This window comes from Danaus plexippus, assembly GCF_018135715.1.
Source record: "Danaus plexippus chromosome 13 unlocalized genomic scaffold, MEX_DaPlex mxdp_15, whole genome shotgun sequence".
NCBI classification, from domain to species: domain Eukaryota; kingdom Metazoa; phylum Arthropoda; class Insecta; order Lepidoptera; family Nymphalidae; genus Danaus; species Danaus plexippus.
The window spans coordinates 2,155,695-2,169,377 of record NW_026869849.1 but is presented as its reverse complement, the minus strand read 5'-3'; the positions used below and the strand labels follow the sequence as shown (position 1 = coordinate 2,169,377).

The following is a 13,683-nucleotide window of genomic DNA, read 5'->3' as shown; positions in this document are numbered from 1 at the left end:
TATATATTATAAAAAAATATATTTTATTAAAATAATTCGGTACTGAAAAGCTACTCTTAAAACGAGTGATGGATAGTAAGTTTACTTTGGAGGAGAATAAAAATATAATACCGATCTTGTTTCTTCGAAAGTTTGTGTTTATACTAGTAATATAGATTTAAAAACTATATTTCTATTAGGGTTTGAAAAGTTTGAACAAAAGAATAAATGTTAATATACGCAAAGCTGAATGAGACCTTAAACCAGACGGAAAATGTCAAGTGCTTATAATTATTGACGTTGACAATGACAGCAGACAGCGTCATTATTCCAAAGTGTTTCATGGAGGGTAGACAAAACCGATTTTTAAAATTTTGTAAATTATTAGTAAAATGGCAAATACAGGCTTGTTACCATTTGTGCGTGGTGTGGATTTTACATGCAATGACTTCAGTGTAAGTTGGACGATTTATGTTTTTTTGACACTATAATGATATCATCGTTAACCTCCGTATTATGTGGCCTAAATGTTACTCTAATTACAGGGTGACAAATTCCCCGATGCTATCCGATATATGACCGGTTTGCAATGGCTCAGACTCGATAAAACAAACTTAGAAGAGATTCCCGAAGAATTGGGAAAACTTATGAAATTGGTATAATATATCCTGAATGTTTTCATTTATTGCATATCTTTACATTGTTTACAACATCTTTATCTGTTCTTAGGAAAATTTGTCACTAAAAAAGAATAATCTAGAAAAGTTATTTGGAGAATTGACAGAGTTAAAATGTCTAAGATCTTTGAATGTTAGGCATAATAATGTGAAGACGTCAGGAATACCTGCTGAACTATTCAGATTAGATGATCTAACTACTCTAGATCTTTCTCATAATAGGCTAAAGGAAGTTCCTGAAGGGCTAGAAAAAGCTAAATCATTGCTTGTATTAAATCTGAGTCACAACAAGTAAGTAAACATCAACATCTTTTTTTTATTATATTATATTAAGACAGTAACTAAAGCCATTTCACAGATAATAATTTAAATTACTGATGTCATTTATAAATATTACTGTAACAAATCATAACTTTTAGTTAAAAAAATCTATTTTTAAAATTTCAGAATAGAAAGCATACCACCTACTTTATTTGTTCAGTTGACGGATCTACTGTTTTTAGACCTATCTAGTAATTTACTGGAGACTCTGCCCCCTCAGACTAGAAGGTTGGCAAACCTGCAGACTTTAATACTAAACGATAACCCATTAGGATTATTTCAATTGAGGTGAGTTTGTTATTTGAATTATATTGAAACAAGTTTGCTGCCGAAGTACTCATAGCACTTATTGATAATATTCCATACAAGTAAAATTTCTTAATTATTAATTTTATATAATAGTAACAGGAAAAAAGCTTTTTCTCTTACAATAATATTAACTTTGTTTTGATTGGTAAACTATTGGGTATGAAATAAAAAATAATGTACCTATTTATATTTTACTTGATACTAAGTCTTAACCAACCTTTTTTTGTTTATAGCCACTCAATAATTTTTTTATGTAATCTTTATTTTACTATAGTAAATAATCAATAAAACATGATATTTGTTTTGTCTATACTTATTCTTTCATGTACCAAAGGTATGTACTCAGTAATTGTGAAATTATTTCTTTCGCAGGCAGTTACCATCTCTACAAAGCCTTGAGACATTACACATGAGGAACACACAGAGAACACTAGCTAATCTACCAACATCACTCGAACCCCTCATAAATTTATCTGATGTTGACTTGTCCAAAAACGCCCTGACAAAAGTGCCTGACGCACTTTACACGCTACAGAATATAAAAAGGCTTAATCTAAGTGAAAATGAGATAACGGAAATATCTACTGGTATGTTTCTGAAAGATGATTAAGGACTTATATATTTAAACCTATGTTGATAATTAACCCAATTAAAAAAAAAAATATGTGGTTCAATAAGAAATTTTCTATAAAAACTTATCTGTTTCTCAATAAAGAATGTATAATACCATTGGTTGTGTTACAATTACATAATTTAAGAAGTGTAGATAGATCTATCATTTCCTTGAACAGTAAGATTAGATACATTTATTTTTTTATTAAAAAAATATATTTGTTTTTAACCCAATATAGCTCACATGTCCATATGAAACTGTCAACAAAATTTACTTTCAGCTATGGACATCTGGCAGAAACTGGAAAGTTTAAATTTATCCCGGAACAAACTCACAACCTTACCAGCCACTCTGTGCAAACTGCAGAGCTTAAGGCGGCTTCATGTAGATGACAACAAGCTAGATTTCGAAGGAATTCCTTCTGGAATAGGAAAACTTGGCAATTTAGAAGTATTCTCAGCTGCTAATAATCTACTTGAAATGATTCCTGAGGGACTTTGCAGGTAATTTGAACGACTTTAAAAATATGCAGCCATTGAAATAAATTATGAACTCATTCAATTTCCTCCACAGATGCGGTTCTTTAAAGAAATTAAACCTGAGCTCAAACAAATTAATAACATTGCCGGATGCTATACATCTACTGAGTGACCTTGAGAGTTTGCAACTACATGGCAACCCGGACCTGGTGATGCCGCCAAAGCCTGTAGAGAGAGCGAGGGGAGCTGGTCTCCAGTACTATAATATAGACTTCTCTCTACAAACACAGTTGCAATTGGCTGGTGCGGCAACTCCTGAACTGGCAGACAACAATAGTTAGTCTATTTTAACAATAATAATAATAGTTTATTGTTTCAATTTATGTTTGTATAGACTGTGAGTGGACATCTTTTTAAGCATAAAGTGCTTGTGTTAAGCCACCATGCTCTTCTGTTATATAACAATACTTTTAAAACATCTTATAATCTACTTATGTATGAACTTAGTTAAATATTATGGCTTAGTTTAATACCAATTAATGTTACAAAAACGTTTATGCTAACATTTTCGATAAATTCAATTATTTTACATATAAAACTGTATCTAGTGATATTATGACCTATTTTATAAGTGTATCTGACCCCGGTGGACATGTTATTCAGGTATCAGTAAGTCGGACCCCATCGCTCGCAAGCTCCGTCTCCGTCGTCGAGGTGAGACTGACAACTCCGATGTTATCCTTCGAGGAATGCAGGAACAGGCCAACACCCAGCACGCAACCAGTAACGATGAAATGCCACACAGCGAACTAAAGTTAGTAATTACAATGGAATATTATAATTGGAATGGGTCAACATTAAATGGTTATTGGGTTATATTGACTGGAGTACTTTAAGAACACCAAAAGTGAAATATAATCGGGTTATTATAATGTAAAAGGAAAAATTTTTTAGGCATCCTTTTTCCATGACGTAATTACTTACTTGACTATTCTATCGTCTGATTCGTAGGTGAGGTAATTTTGTTATAATTACTTAAAAGAAAGTCATTTCTGATATAACTCTAGCTACAAATTAAATCTATCAAAAAAATATATTAAATTGTTTCAATAGATTCAATTCAATTATTTTATTGTGTTAACTGAACGCATATGTAATTTTTTTTTATTTAGTCGAGAACACAGTATACATGGTAAATAATTTGTAGCAATTTCTCATTAAAACGAAAATAAAATACATAATACAACACTCCGCAGTTGGTTAAAGGAAATTGTATTTTAAATGAAACTAGTATTTTTCGGATAAACTACGCGTGATTTATTTTTGTAAAAATGCGACATCTCCTCTGCCCGTGTTCACGGTTGCTGAAAAGTAACCGAAACGTCGGGAGTATGTAGTTCTATACAAAAATAAATCACGCGTAGTGTATCCGAAAAATACTAGTTTCATTTAAATGAATAAAACTCGCGAAAATCTTAGGTCTCATTAAATTTTATTTTACAAAATCACAACAAACCACAACAATATTGCTCCGACAATGTCACTGTCACTTAGTGACGTTTCTAATTATTGTTTGTATGTACTTTAAAGGCAATTACATAAATATAATTTTACATTAGACCTAAACGCTGGGACGAAAGTTTGGAAAAACCACCGTTAGATTACTCGGAGTTCTTCGACGAGGATACCGGTCAAGCTCCGGGTCTCCAGATATGGGAGATTGAGAACTTCATCCCCGCACCCGTTGACGAAGTAAGTGACGTCACACATAATAACACCAATTTGATTGATATTATATTGTATTTATATTAATTATTAATTATTTTTTACTTTCTCTTCCATAGTCGCGATGTTTGAATACAAACAATAGTATAGACTTATCATATATTTCTTCAATGTCACAATTTAATAATTATTTCGTGTCTTCTTATTGTTTTATTAGTGTGTCCACTTATATCTGTTTAATGTCCCGTATGTCCAGGTCGCACACGGTAAGTTCTTCGAGGGTGACTGCTACATAGTACTGAAGACGTCCATCGAAGAACAAGGACAGCTGTCTTGGGATATTCACTTCTGGATTGGATCCAAAGCGACGGTGAGATATGTATATATATAATATGTATATATATATGTATATATATAATACAGATTATATATATATATATATAATCTGTGGAAGTCATTAAATGTTTTTTTTTCTTTTTTTATTACACTTTTAATTTCCTTTTATATGATGATGGATACTTGGACCATTATGATGGATATCTATGAGAAACAATATAAAATCTCATGGAATATTTGTGCGTCGGCGTCAAGACAAGACATAATTTTATATTCGCGAATTTTAAAGCGCGTTATGCTAATAGGGCTTACGGTCCTCGAGAGACCAACATCCCCAAAGACCGTACCATCAAGGTCAATAAAAATTACGAGCTCACTAACGAACAAACTAGAAATAGGTTCGTCGTCGATTTCTACGCGGTTGAAGTGGGAGCGAGAGTCATAACAGCTAAATCTCTATACAGCCTACTAGAAGACTTAAGCCTGTCCAGACCTAACATAAATTCATACTTGACAAGTACTTCGAAGGCAGCCCTAGTAGGTTCGTTACAAATTTGGTTTGGTAGGGAAATGAGTTAGGACGGTCGAGGTGAGCGTTTAACGCGCGTTAAATAAGATCCCCTTAAACCTACACCTGGGTCGCAAGTCTCAGGCACTATTGAAGCTCCTCTCCCTGCAACGTGATGGATTCGGCATCCGCACGGTGAATCCATTGAATGCTGAGGAGTTTCTTCTCAAATAATCATTAATATTTTATTTTTAATGACCCTTTTAATTTCCCTTTTAACGTTATATATTGATATATAATAATTACCATAAAACAGAAATAAATAGCGTACAACAACATAACATATGCTCTTATGTAGATGCAACTTAACCCTACGTTTTATTTATGTACAAACAGATATATAATTATAGCAATAAATATAGTGCTTGCTGAAACATCATTAGATTAAATTTATATGAATATAACCAAATATATTTTTAACAGTTGGACAAGGGCGCGTGTGCAGCAATGCACGCTGTGAACCTAAGAAACTTGTTGGGAGCCAAACGCACCCAGAGACACGAACAAGGGGACGAGTCACCGGAGTTCCTGGCGCTGTTCCCGACACCCCCTGTATATATCAACGGCAGTAGAACTCCGTCAGGCTTCTTCACCGTCGATGATCCGGTGAGTATAACGACATTTGGCAACGTAATGGTTACTAGTGCTGTCCTAAAATATATATAAGCTTGAATTACTTGAAAAAAACAAGGATAGTTTTCAAGCTAATGCTAGCTTTTCTTAATTGGTATATCTGTTGCAAGTCTCTCTTCAATATCATACTATCGATATGTAATATATAGTTCTTAATCAATCCTTATTCCAGCACTACGTGACCCGTCTGTACCGCGTCCACGGAGCCGGCAGCTCGATACATCTGGAGCCATCCCCCGTGTCAGCGAGCTCGCTCGACCCGAGATACGTCTTCGTACTTGACACGGGATTGCGCATACACTTATGGTAGGCATTTTGTGACGTCATCGTCTCCTTAAACTCATACATAGTAAATACTTTTGGTTTTTCGTGAATATTATTTATAAAACCATCTACTTATTTTTTATGTAATTTTTAATCTCGTTTTATACAAGACAATAATTTTACACCAGGAATGGGAAAAAGGCAAAGAATACGCTAAAGTCCAAGGCGCGGCTGTTCGCTGAGAAGATAAATAAAGAAGAGAGGAAGAACAAAGCCGAATTAATAGCAGAAGTACCAGGAAAAGAGTCTAAGAACTTCTGGCAAGTCTTAGGATATGAAGACGATATGCCTTACGTTGCAGAAGTGAGTTATTGCTTTAAATGACAATTATTTTATGCTATAACTATTATTATTTTTTTTATTAAAAAACAAATAAATAGCATCAAAATATTAAAGATGACCGTACTGTCAGAACTGGTATACTTAAAATAGAAAAACTGTAACAATTAGTCCGTAAGAATAACACTACCGCAGTCAAAATATATAAATAAATAGATTTAAACCCTTTGTCGGTCAAGCTATAACGGTTACTGAACTCAGAATAACTAATACCAAATAAAATCTATTACGAACAAATTATGGTTAGGAATTTTCTTTACCAGCGAAGTCCCAATAAAACATGATATATGTCGCATTGTTTTATATATTGTAATAATATAAGTCGTGGTGGCCTGGACGTCAAGGCCCACCTCTCATGCAAGAGGGCGCGGGTTCGAAACCTGGCCAGTACTAATGGGATTTTTTCCGAGTCGTAAGTACTTTCTAAGGGTGTTTTGACACCACTGACGGACGGTGAAGGAAAACATAGTGAGGAAACCTGGACTTATAATTTCAAGTTGTAAGTCGCCAATCCGCCTTAAGCGAGCGTGGTGATTAATGCTCTAACCTTCTCCGTGTGAGAAGAGAGACCTTAGCTCAGCAGTTGGCATCGATTGGACGATGTTGAATAATATTACAGTTATATCTCAATCTCAACAGGAACACGTCCCTGACAACTTCACGTGGTCCCCAGCTAGACTGTACCGCGTGGAGCTCGGCATGGGATATCTGGAACTGCCTCAGACCGAAGGACCTCTTACAAGGACGATACTGGCAACGAGGAATGTGTACATACTAGACGCGCACCAGGATCTGTTTGTATGGTACGTATCGTACAGCAGGTGCTCATATACAGGGTGTTGATTTTGAATATGACAAACAAAAGATACATAACTTGATATATTTATGATTTTATACACCTTATTGTTAATATATAAGTTATGTTGCCAGTTAGTTGCAAAGCGTCTCTATAAATTTCTTCAGAATATATACAATTCTCTGAGAACATTAAAAATTATGCAATTTTCACTGAGTATTCTGACACAGTAGACTTTAAGTAATAAAGTTGTCTGCTTAATACTGGAAAGATAACAGTCTTTGTTTAGTTATCGGTCTATTGACAGACGCTTGCTCGTTATTTGTGACATGACATATATGACAGTATTGAAAATATCTCAATTTACACAATTTTATCAGGTTTGGCAAGAAATCATCACGTTTAGTCCGAGCGGCGGCTGTGAAGCTCGCCCAGGAATTGTTCAGTATGGCGCCCAGAGAACCTCACGCACTGGTCACCAGGTTACAGGAGGGCACAGAAACACAGGTATTATCAGTCAACGTTATTCTTATAATATTAAAATTATACATTCTTATCAATATAGATTATAAAAAAATAATTCCTCAACCAACTAAGTCACGTTCAGATTTAAATATGTATTTTAAAAAAAAAAAACAAAATAAGGATTTTTTAAGCGTCGCTCTAACATCAAATTATACTCACGTTTATGGAACCAAAGTTTTTCCACGCGTTTCAAATATACAATACAAAGTCGTCATTACAATGGAAAAAGAAAAAATCTAGGGAATATTATAGACATGTGAATGCATTTAATTAATTAATTGGTGTTGTTGTGTGTCAGGTGTTCAAGACGTACTTCCAAGGCTGGGAGGAGGTTATAGCGGTGGACTTCACGCGAACAGCCGAGTCTGTGGCGAGGACCGGGGCCGACCTCACGTCCTGGGCCAGGCAGCAAGAGACCAAGTCAGTACTATATGCTCTTACCGAACACTGAAATAGAGAATATATGGAGAGATTAAACTAATACTATTCGGATTTACGATTGTTAAAAACATACTCCCGACGTTTCGGTAACAAGTAATTATAAACGCGTAGGTAATCCGAAAAATATTTGTCCTATTTCAATGAGAATACTTGCGAAAATCTTAGATCTCATTATAGTATGAAGAGTTCATTGACACTACCAGGATGAGAACCGGAAATCTCTGGGTATCGCGTTACAGTGACTTGACCTACTAAGCTATTGTGACCAGATTTGAGTTGGTGATTTAAGCGTTCTATATATTTAACTTTCAATGGGCGTGATACCTTGGACATTCCGAATGCTTACTATTGTCCAAGACACTGACTTATAAGGTTATGTACTGAACCTATTTATTAAGGTTAAGTAGACACGAAACCTCACCGTGCGGGTGCCGGTCCATCGCGTTCCAGGGAGAGGAGCTTCAACAGTGCCTGGGACTTGCGACCCAGGAGTAGGTTTAGGGGACCCTAACTATTATCGTATTTTTAACAAAAAAAAAATTGCCTTTTAAAAATTGTTCAAACAAAAGCCTATACATAAGGTGCTGGGGATCCTGGATGTTGGCAAATAACAATATCTAAGATTTTCGAGTACAAATTTAAAATAAAACTATGTTTTGGGATGAATTTCTCTGTTTCGATTACGTCACATTAACATTGACGACGGACAGACGAGATGAAAGTGGTTATTTCCACGGTGACAAAGTTATCAAAGATATGATGAAATATTATGTGCATTTTCTTTCTAGTCACATCCTTATCTTGTTTATTTTATGCGTAAATTGTGGGTTTCTAGAACGGATCTATCGGCACTGTTCACACCTCGTCAGCCGGCCATGTCTCCGACCGAGGCTAAGAGTCTCGCTGACGAGTGGAACGAAGACCTGGAAGCGATGGAAGCCTTTGTTCTGGAAGGCCGACATTTCGTCCGTCTTCCAGATCAAGAGTTGGGGGTCTTTTACAGCTGTGATTGCTACGTATTCCTCTGTAGATACGTACTGCCTGTAGAGGTACAAACTAAAAACTTTATCCCTACTAATATATATTATAGTCACTTTAAACAAGACTTTTAATTTCCTTAGTAACTCTTTCAAGGTTCTCATTGAATTGTGATAGAACTTTTATAAATCGTCCTCTTAATTCAAATGACTAATGTTTACAATATAAATAGTGGTTTTTAAAAATTCTAATGGTCCAATTGGCCTACAAACTAAATCGTAATGCATTAAATCTAGCAATTTGATTGCGGTTAATACATACTACTATAATTTCCATTTTGTTTTCTTGTCATATAATATATATCACTATAGACTATGTTATAATTATAATATAAAAGGCTGATGATGACACGCCCGAAGCGGACGAAGTGGACTCGGAGAGCGACAGTGTGACTTGGGTGGTGTACTTCTGGCAAGGCAGGAGAGCTCCCAACATGGGCTGGCTAACATTCACCTTCGGCTTGGAGAGGAAATTCAAACAGCTGTGCAAGAGACTAGACGTGGTCAGAACACATCAGCAACAGGAGAGCCTCAAGTTCATGGCACATTTCAGAAGAAGATTCATAATACGAGATGGAAAACGAAATTTAAAACCGGTAGGTTGTTATAATTTTAGTTGGCAGTATTTTTTCATTCAATGGTCAAATTTCTAAGTTCAACGCCTTTGCTCAAAACTGAGTTTGCTATAACTAACCTTGAAAGAACGTACATACTTAATATTTGCACATTTTTTTTATACTGAAAGATGTTTTTTTATTTCTATAAAATTACAGTGAATTAGTTTTAGACTGTTTAAAATGATTTTCATTTCAATTTAAAATAAAATGGTATTTAAAAATGTGTAGACTATCGTTTACCTATAATTGTTGAATTAATTTTAATTGTTATTGATTTTATCTGTGGCCGAGTAGAAAAGAGTAAATAAGAAAATGAATCTTAAATGTATGCTTTTTATGTTAGCTACGGAGGGAGGGTAAAAGAAAAAAAATACTCTAAACTAATTTTATAAAAAAAAACCTTACAATATAAACTTAATGCACGAGCTACTCGATGTAAGCGTATACAATACAATGATTGGTAAAATTATAATAAAGAATATAATTTTTAAACAGTGATGTTAGCAACCTCGATAAACATCGCGTCTATCTGATGTCTACATAAGCTATCTTCTACAAGTACGTGTTTAACTTATTCTTAAATATAACGAGACAACCTCTGTGACAGGAGGGCCGGCCGCCAGTGGAGTTGTTCGAGCTCCGGAGTAATGGCTCATCGTTATGTACGCGACTTGTGCAAGTCAAACCAGATGCCAGCGTGCTGAACAGTGCTTTCTGGTAAGGAGACCTTCCCTTCATATAACACCAGTTCACACTACGATATTAACAGTGAATACACAATCAAATAAATAACATCCGCTCGTTATACTTACCTTACAATATCTCGTCAAAAATAACCTTTTTTATACATGTATACAGTATAAACAAGTCCATCTAATTTATAAAAAATTCTAATTTCCTATCAGTTATATCCTGAACGTTCCTTTGGAGGGCTCTAAGGAAGAGTCGTCAGCGATCGTGTACGCCTGGATCGGCTCCAAGAGCGACGCTGACTCCGCCCGTCTCATAGAACTCATCGCCAATGAGAAATTTAATAACGATTTCGTCAGTCTACAGGTACACGACAAAAAAACAAACACATACCTTATTAAACAGGCCACTAACAAACAAGTCAATGAATCCTTTGAAAATATCAGAGAAGAAGTCTCTTTAAATAGTTTAGTAAACTGTATTTATAATATATAAATATATTTTTAGTAATACTTTAATTTACATTAAAACTTCTATTATCCCAGGTGTTAACAGAGGGCAGTGAACCTGACAATTTCTTTTGGGTAGCGCTGGGCGGGCGAAAGCCTTATGACGAAGACGCCGAATACTTAAACTACACGCGACTCTTCAGATGTTCCAACGAAAAGGGATACTTCACTGTATCTGAGAAATGGACGGACTTCTGTCAAGTAAGTAAATATTGCGTACTATGTCGTTTAGCTACTGTGTTCTTTTTTAATCTAAGTGGTAAATTCAAGATCACATAAAAATTCGGGAATATGCAATTTCATTGAATTTATCTCACACACACATACATATATATGTATATATATATATATATATGTCTATACATACATATATATGTCTGTGTATGCTGTATATATACTCCATAATAAAATTGCTTATCAAAAATCATTGATATCATATTCATACACACTTGTATACCTAATGGAATTATATAACTTATGTTTAAGGATGACCTCGCTGATGATGATATTATGATACTGGACAATGGTGAGCAAGTGTTCCTGTGGCTCGGTGCGAGATGTTCAGAGGTGGAAATCAAACTGGCTTATAAATCAGCTCAGGTAATCAATAAATGATGAGCCCTCATCTATTATCAATTACAATCATTAATAACCTTTCCTAAATTTTGTATCTCGGTCACTTAGCCACTATCAAGAATAGATTTAATATAAAGATATAGACATTTAAGAAGCATTATTTTTTTAATAATGCAGCACATTAAGATAAGTAAGTATGTTTTGTAACACAAAAACTTTGTTATTTATCAAACAACTTAGACAATAGGTAGTTAAATATATAGTGAAAATTTTTATCTGTTCTTCTCTTATATGAATGAAACGATTTTTTTTTTGAAAATGCTACTTAGTTAAGTTCCCCATTAAATTAAAATTAAAAACCTTTTATTTCATTACTTATTAAAAATATGACAGGTATACATTCAGCATATGAAAACGACCCAACCAGACAGACCTCGAAAACTGTTCCTCACATTGAAGGACAAGGAGTCTCGGAGATTTACCAAGTGCTTCCACGGCTGGGGGGAACACAAGAAACCTCCAGAATAAACTAGATATAGTATAAATTATAAACCATGCCATAAATAACTCATTAACAAAATTAAGGAAAATCTGTGAAATTATTATACGTATAGTTTTCTTTGTATTATCTGTATAAAAATATAAATTAATGACATTTACGATTTTCACAAGGATTCATTTAAATAAAATTAAGATTTTCGGATACTACGCTTTTTTTACTGTTTTAAAAACTACATGCTCGAAGGAACCGAAACATGGGGTGTATGTAGTTTTTAAAATAATAGAAAACGACTTATATACGAAAATATTAAATTAAAAAACACGGGAAAATCTTAGATATCTACAATATAAATTACTACAGCACTATTGTTTACTTTAAAAAGTGTCAGTAACTATGTTTTAAAGATTGTTTAACAAGGTTACATAACTCTAGAGAAGGACTCTAGCATTTTGTTTTTATTTCTTATAAACTATAGGTCTTTTATAAATTATTTTCTCATTTTCAGTCGTTATATGGAAATTTAAGTATTAGCTAAATAAAAAAAAAAGCTAGTACTCTTCTAAAGTATTAATGAAATTTGATTAGGTGAATATTTATGTTTTATTAATTTATTTAAAATCTTCCCATCATGAGAACGTTAATAAAAGACTGAGTCATGCCATTACCGATATATTTATTCACAAATTTCTTATAGTTATGCACAAGTATATTGAGATTTCTTAAAATTCTGTTCTTTATTTTATCCTTTGACTAGCATAGCAGGGATTGCTTAATACATACATGTTACTATTGAAAAATATTCATTAGTTGTAACTTAAAATGTATATAGATATATTATATGTATAAAATTATACCTATCACTACATTGTAAATAATTTATGACTTAGACAAACCTTCATAACCACTAAAATTGTATTAATTTGGATAACAATATTTTAAGTATGCTTTTAAAAATAATCTAGAATATAAGCACAAAATGATTACAATGTGTTTCTGTAACTATAAATTATTATTAATAAAATTAAAGGTTTTTTTTTATTAATATACCCGCACAGATACTTCAAGTAATATTTAACATTTTATTAATGAAACTACTTGCCGTCTTATAAATCTTTTAACATTTAGTCATCATCGTCGTCATCGTCAGAAGGCACGAAGAGTTCGTTTTCTTCTAAGAAATTAGCAATATTTTTGCTTATGGCCGCTCCGATGAGTAGGCCTGGAATAACAGCAGCCACAATACTCAGAAGACCAAAAGGAGTTTTCTCAGGTTCGGGTAAAATTGCTCCTGTTGGAGTGGTAGTTGCCGTTCTTCGTTGGATCTTCCTATCATGTTTAGAGATGGTTTTCGACTGAACCATGAGCCTGGTTAGCCTAGAAAAGGTCATGTTGAGTAAAATCTATGCAAATTTAACAAAATTATTTTTAGCAACTGAGATTCAAGTTATTCCTGTGTCAGACGTTAGGAGACACGACAGTCCATAGGATACAATTTATCATTTACTTTTTGACGGTTTATTTAGGCGATTGCCCACAGAGTATAGAAACAAAGAAATACTTAGTTTTTATTTAAATAATCAATATATATTGGAATTTAAATTATTTTATCCGGAATATGAAATACTACATACAAACATAAACTTCTATTTTATTCGTTGTAGATTTTTGGTACGTACTTTCATAAAAA

At 33.8% G+C, this 13,683-nt stretch overlaps 2 protein-coding genes across 2 annotated transcripts; one reads left to right on the top strand and one right to left on the bottom strand.

Moving 5' to 3' along the window:
- Positions 1-278: 278 nt before the first annotated feature.
- LOC116769970 (protein flightless-1) lies at positions 279-13,022 on the top strand. Its single transcript, XM_032661209.2, has 23 exons — positions 279-434; positions 525-635; positions 709-947; positions 1,104-1,265; positions 1,659-1,873; positions 2,180-2,402; positions 2,473-2,714; positions 3,042-3,192; positions 3,998-4,130; positions 4,360-4,473; positions 5,431-5,613; positions 5,813-5,946; positions 6,093-6,267; positions 6,943-7,106; positions 7,480-7,606; positions 7,923-8,044; positions 8,901-9,114; positions 9,441-9,698; positions 10,327-10,436; positions 10,625-10,775; positions 10,955-11,119; positions 11,405-11,518; positions 11,888-13,022. The coding sequence occupies exons 1-23, from the start codon at positions 372-374 to the stop codon at positions 12,020-12,022; spliced, it is 3,705 nt and encodes a 1,234-aa protein (XP_032517100.1). The 5' UTR covers positions 279-371; the 3' UTR covers positions 12,023-13,022.
- Positions 12,650-13,496, bottom strand: LOC116770403 (essential MCU regulator, mitochondrial). Its single transcript, XM_032661866.2, has one exon. The coding sequence runs from the start codon at positions 13,382-13,384 to the stop codon at positions 13,118-13,120; it is 267 nt and encodes an 88-aa protein (XP_032517757.1). The 5' UTR covers positions 13,385-13,496; the 3' UTR covers positions 12,650-13,117.
- Between the last annotated feature and the right edge of the window lie 187 nt (positions 13,497-13,683).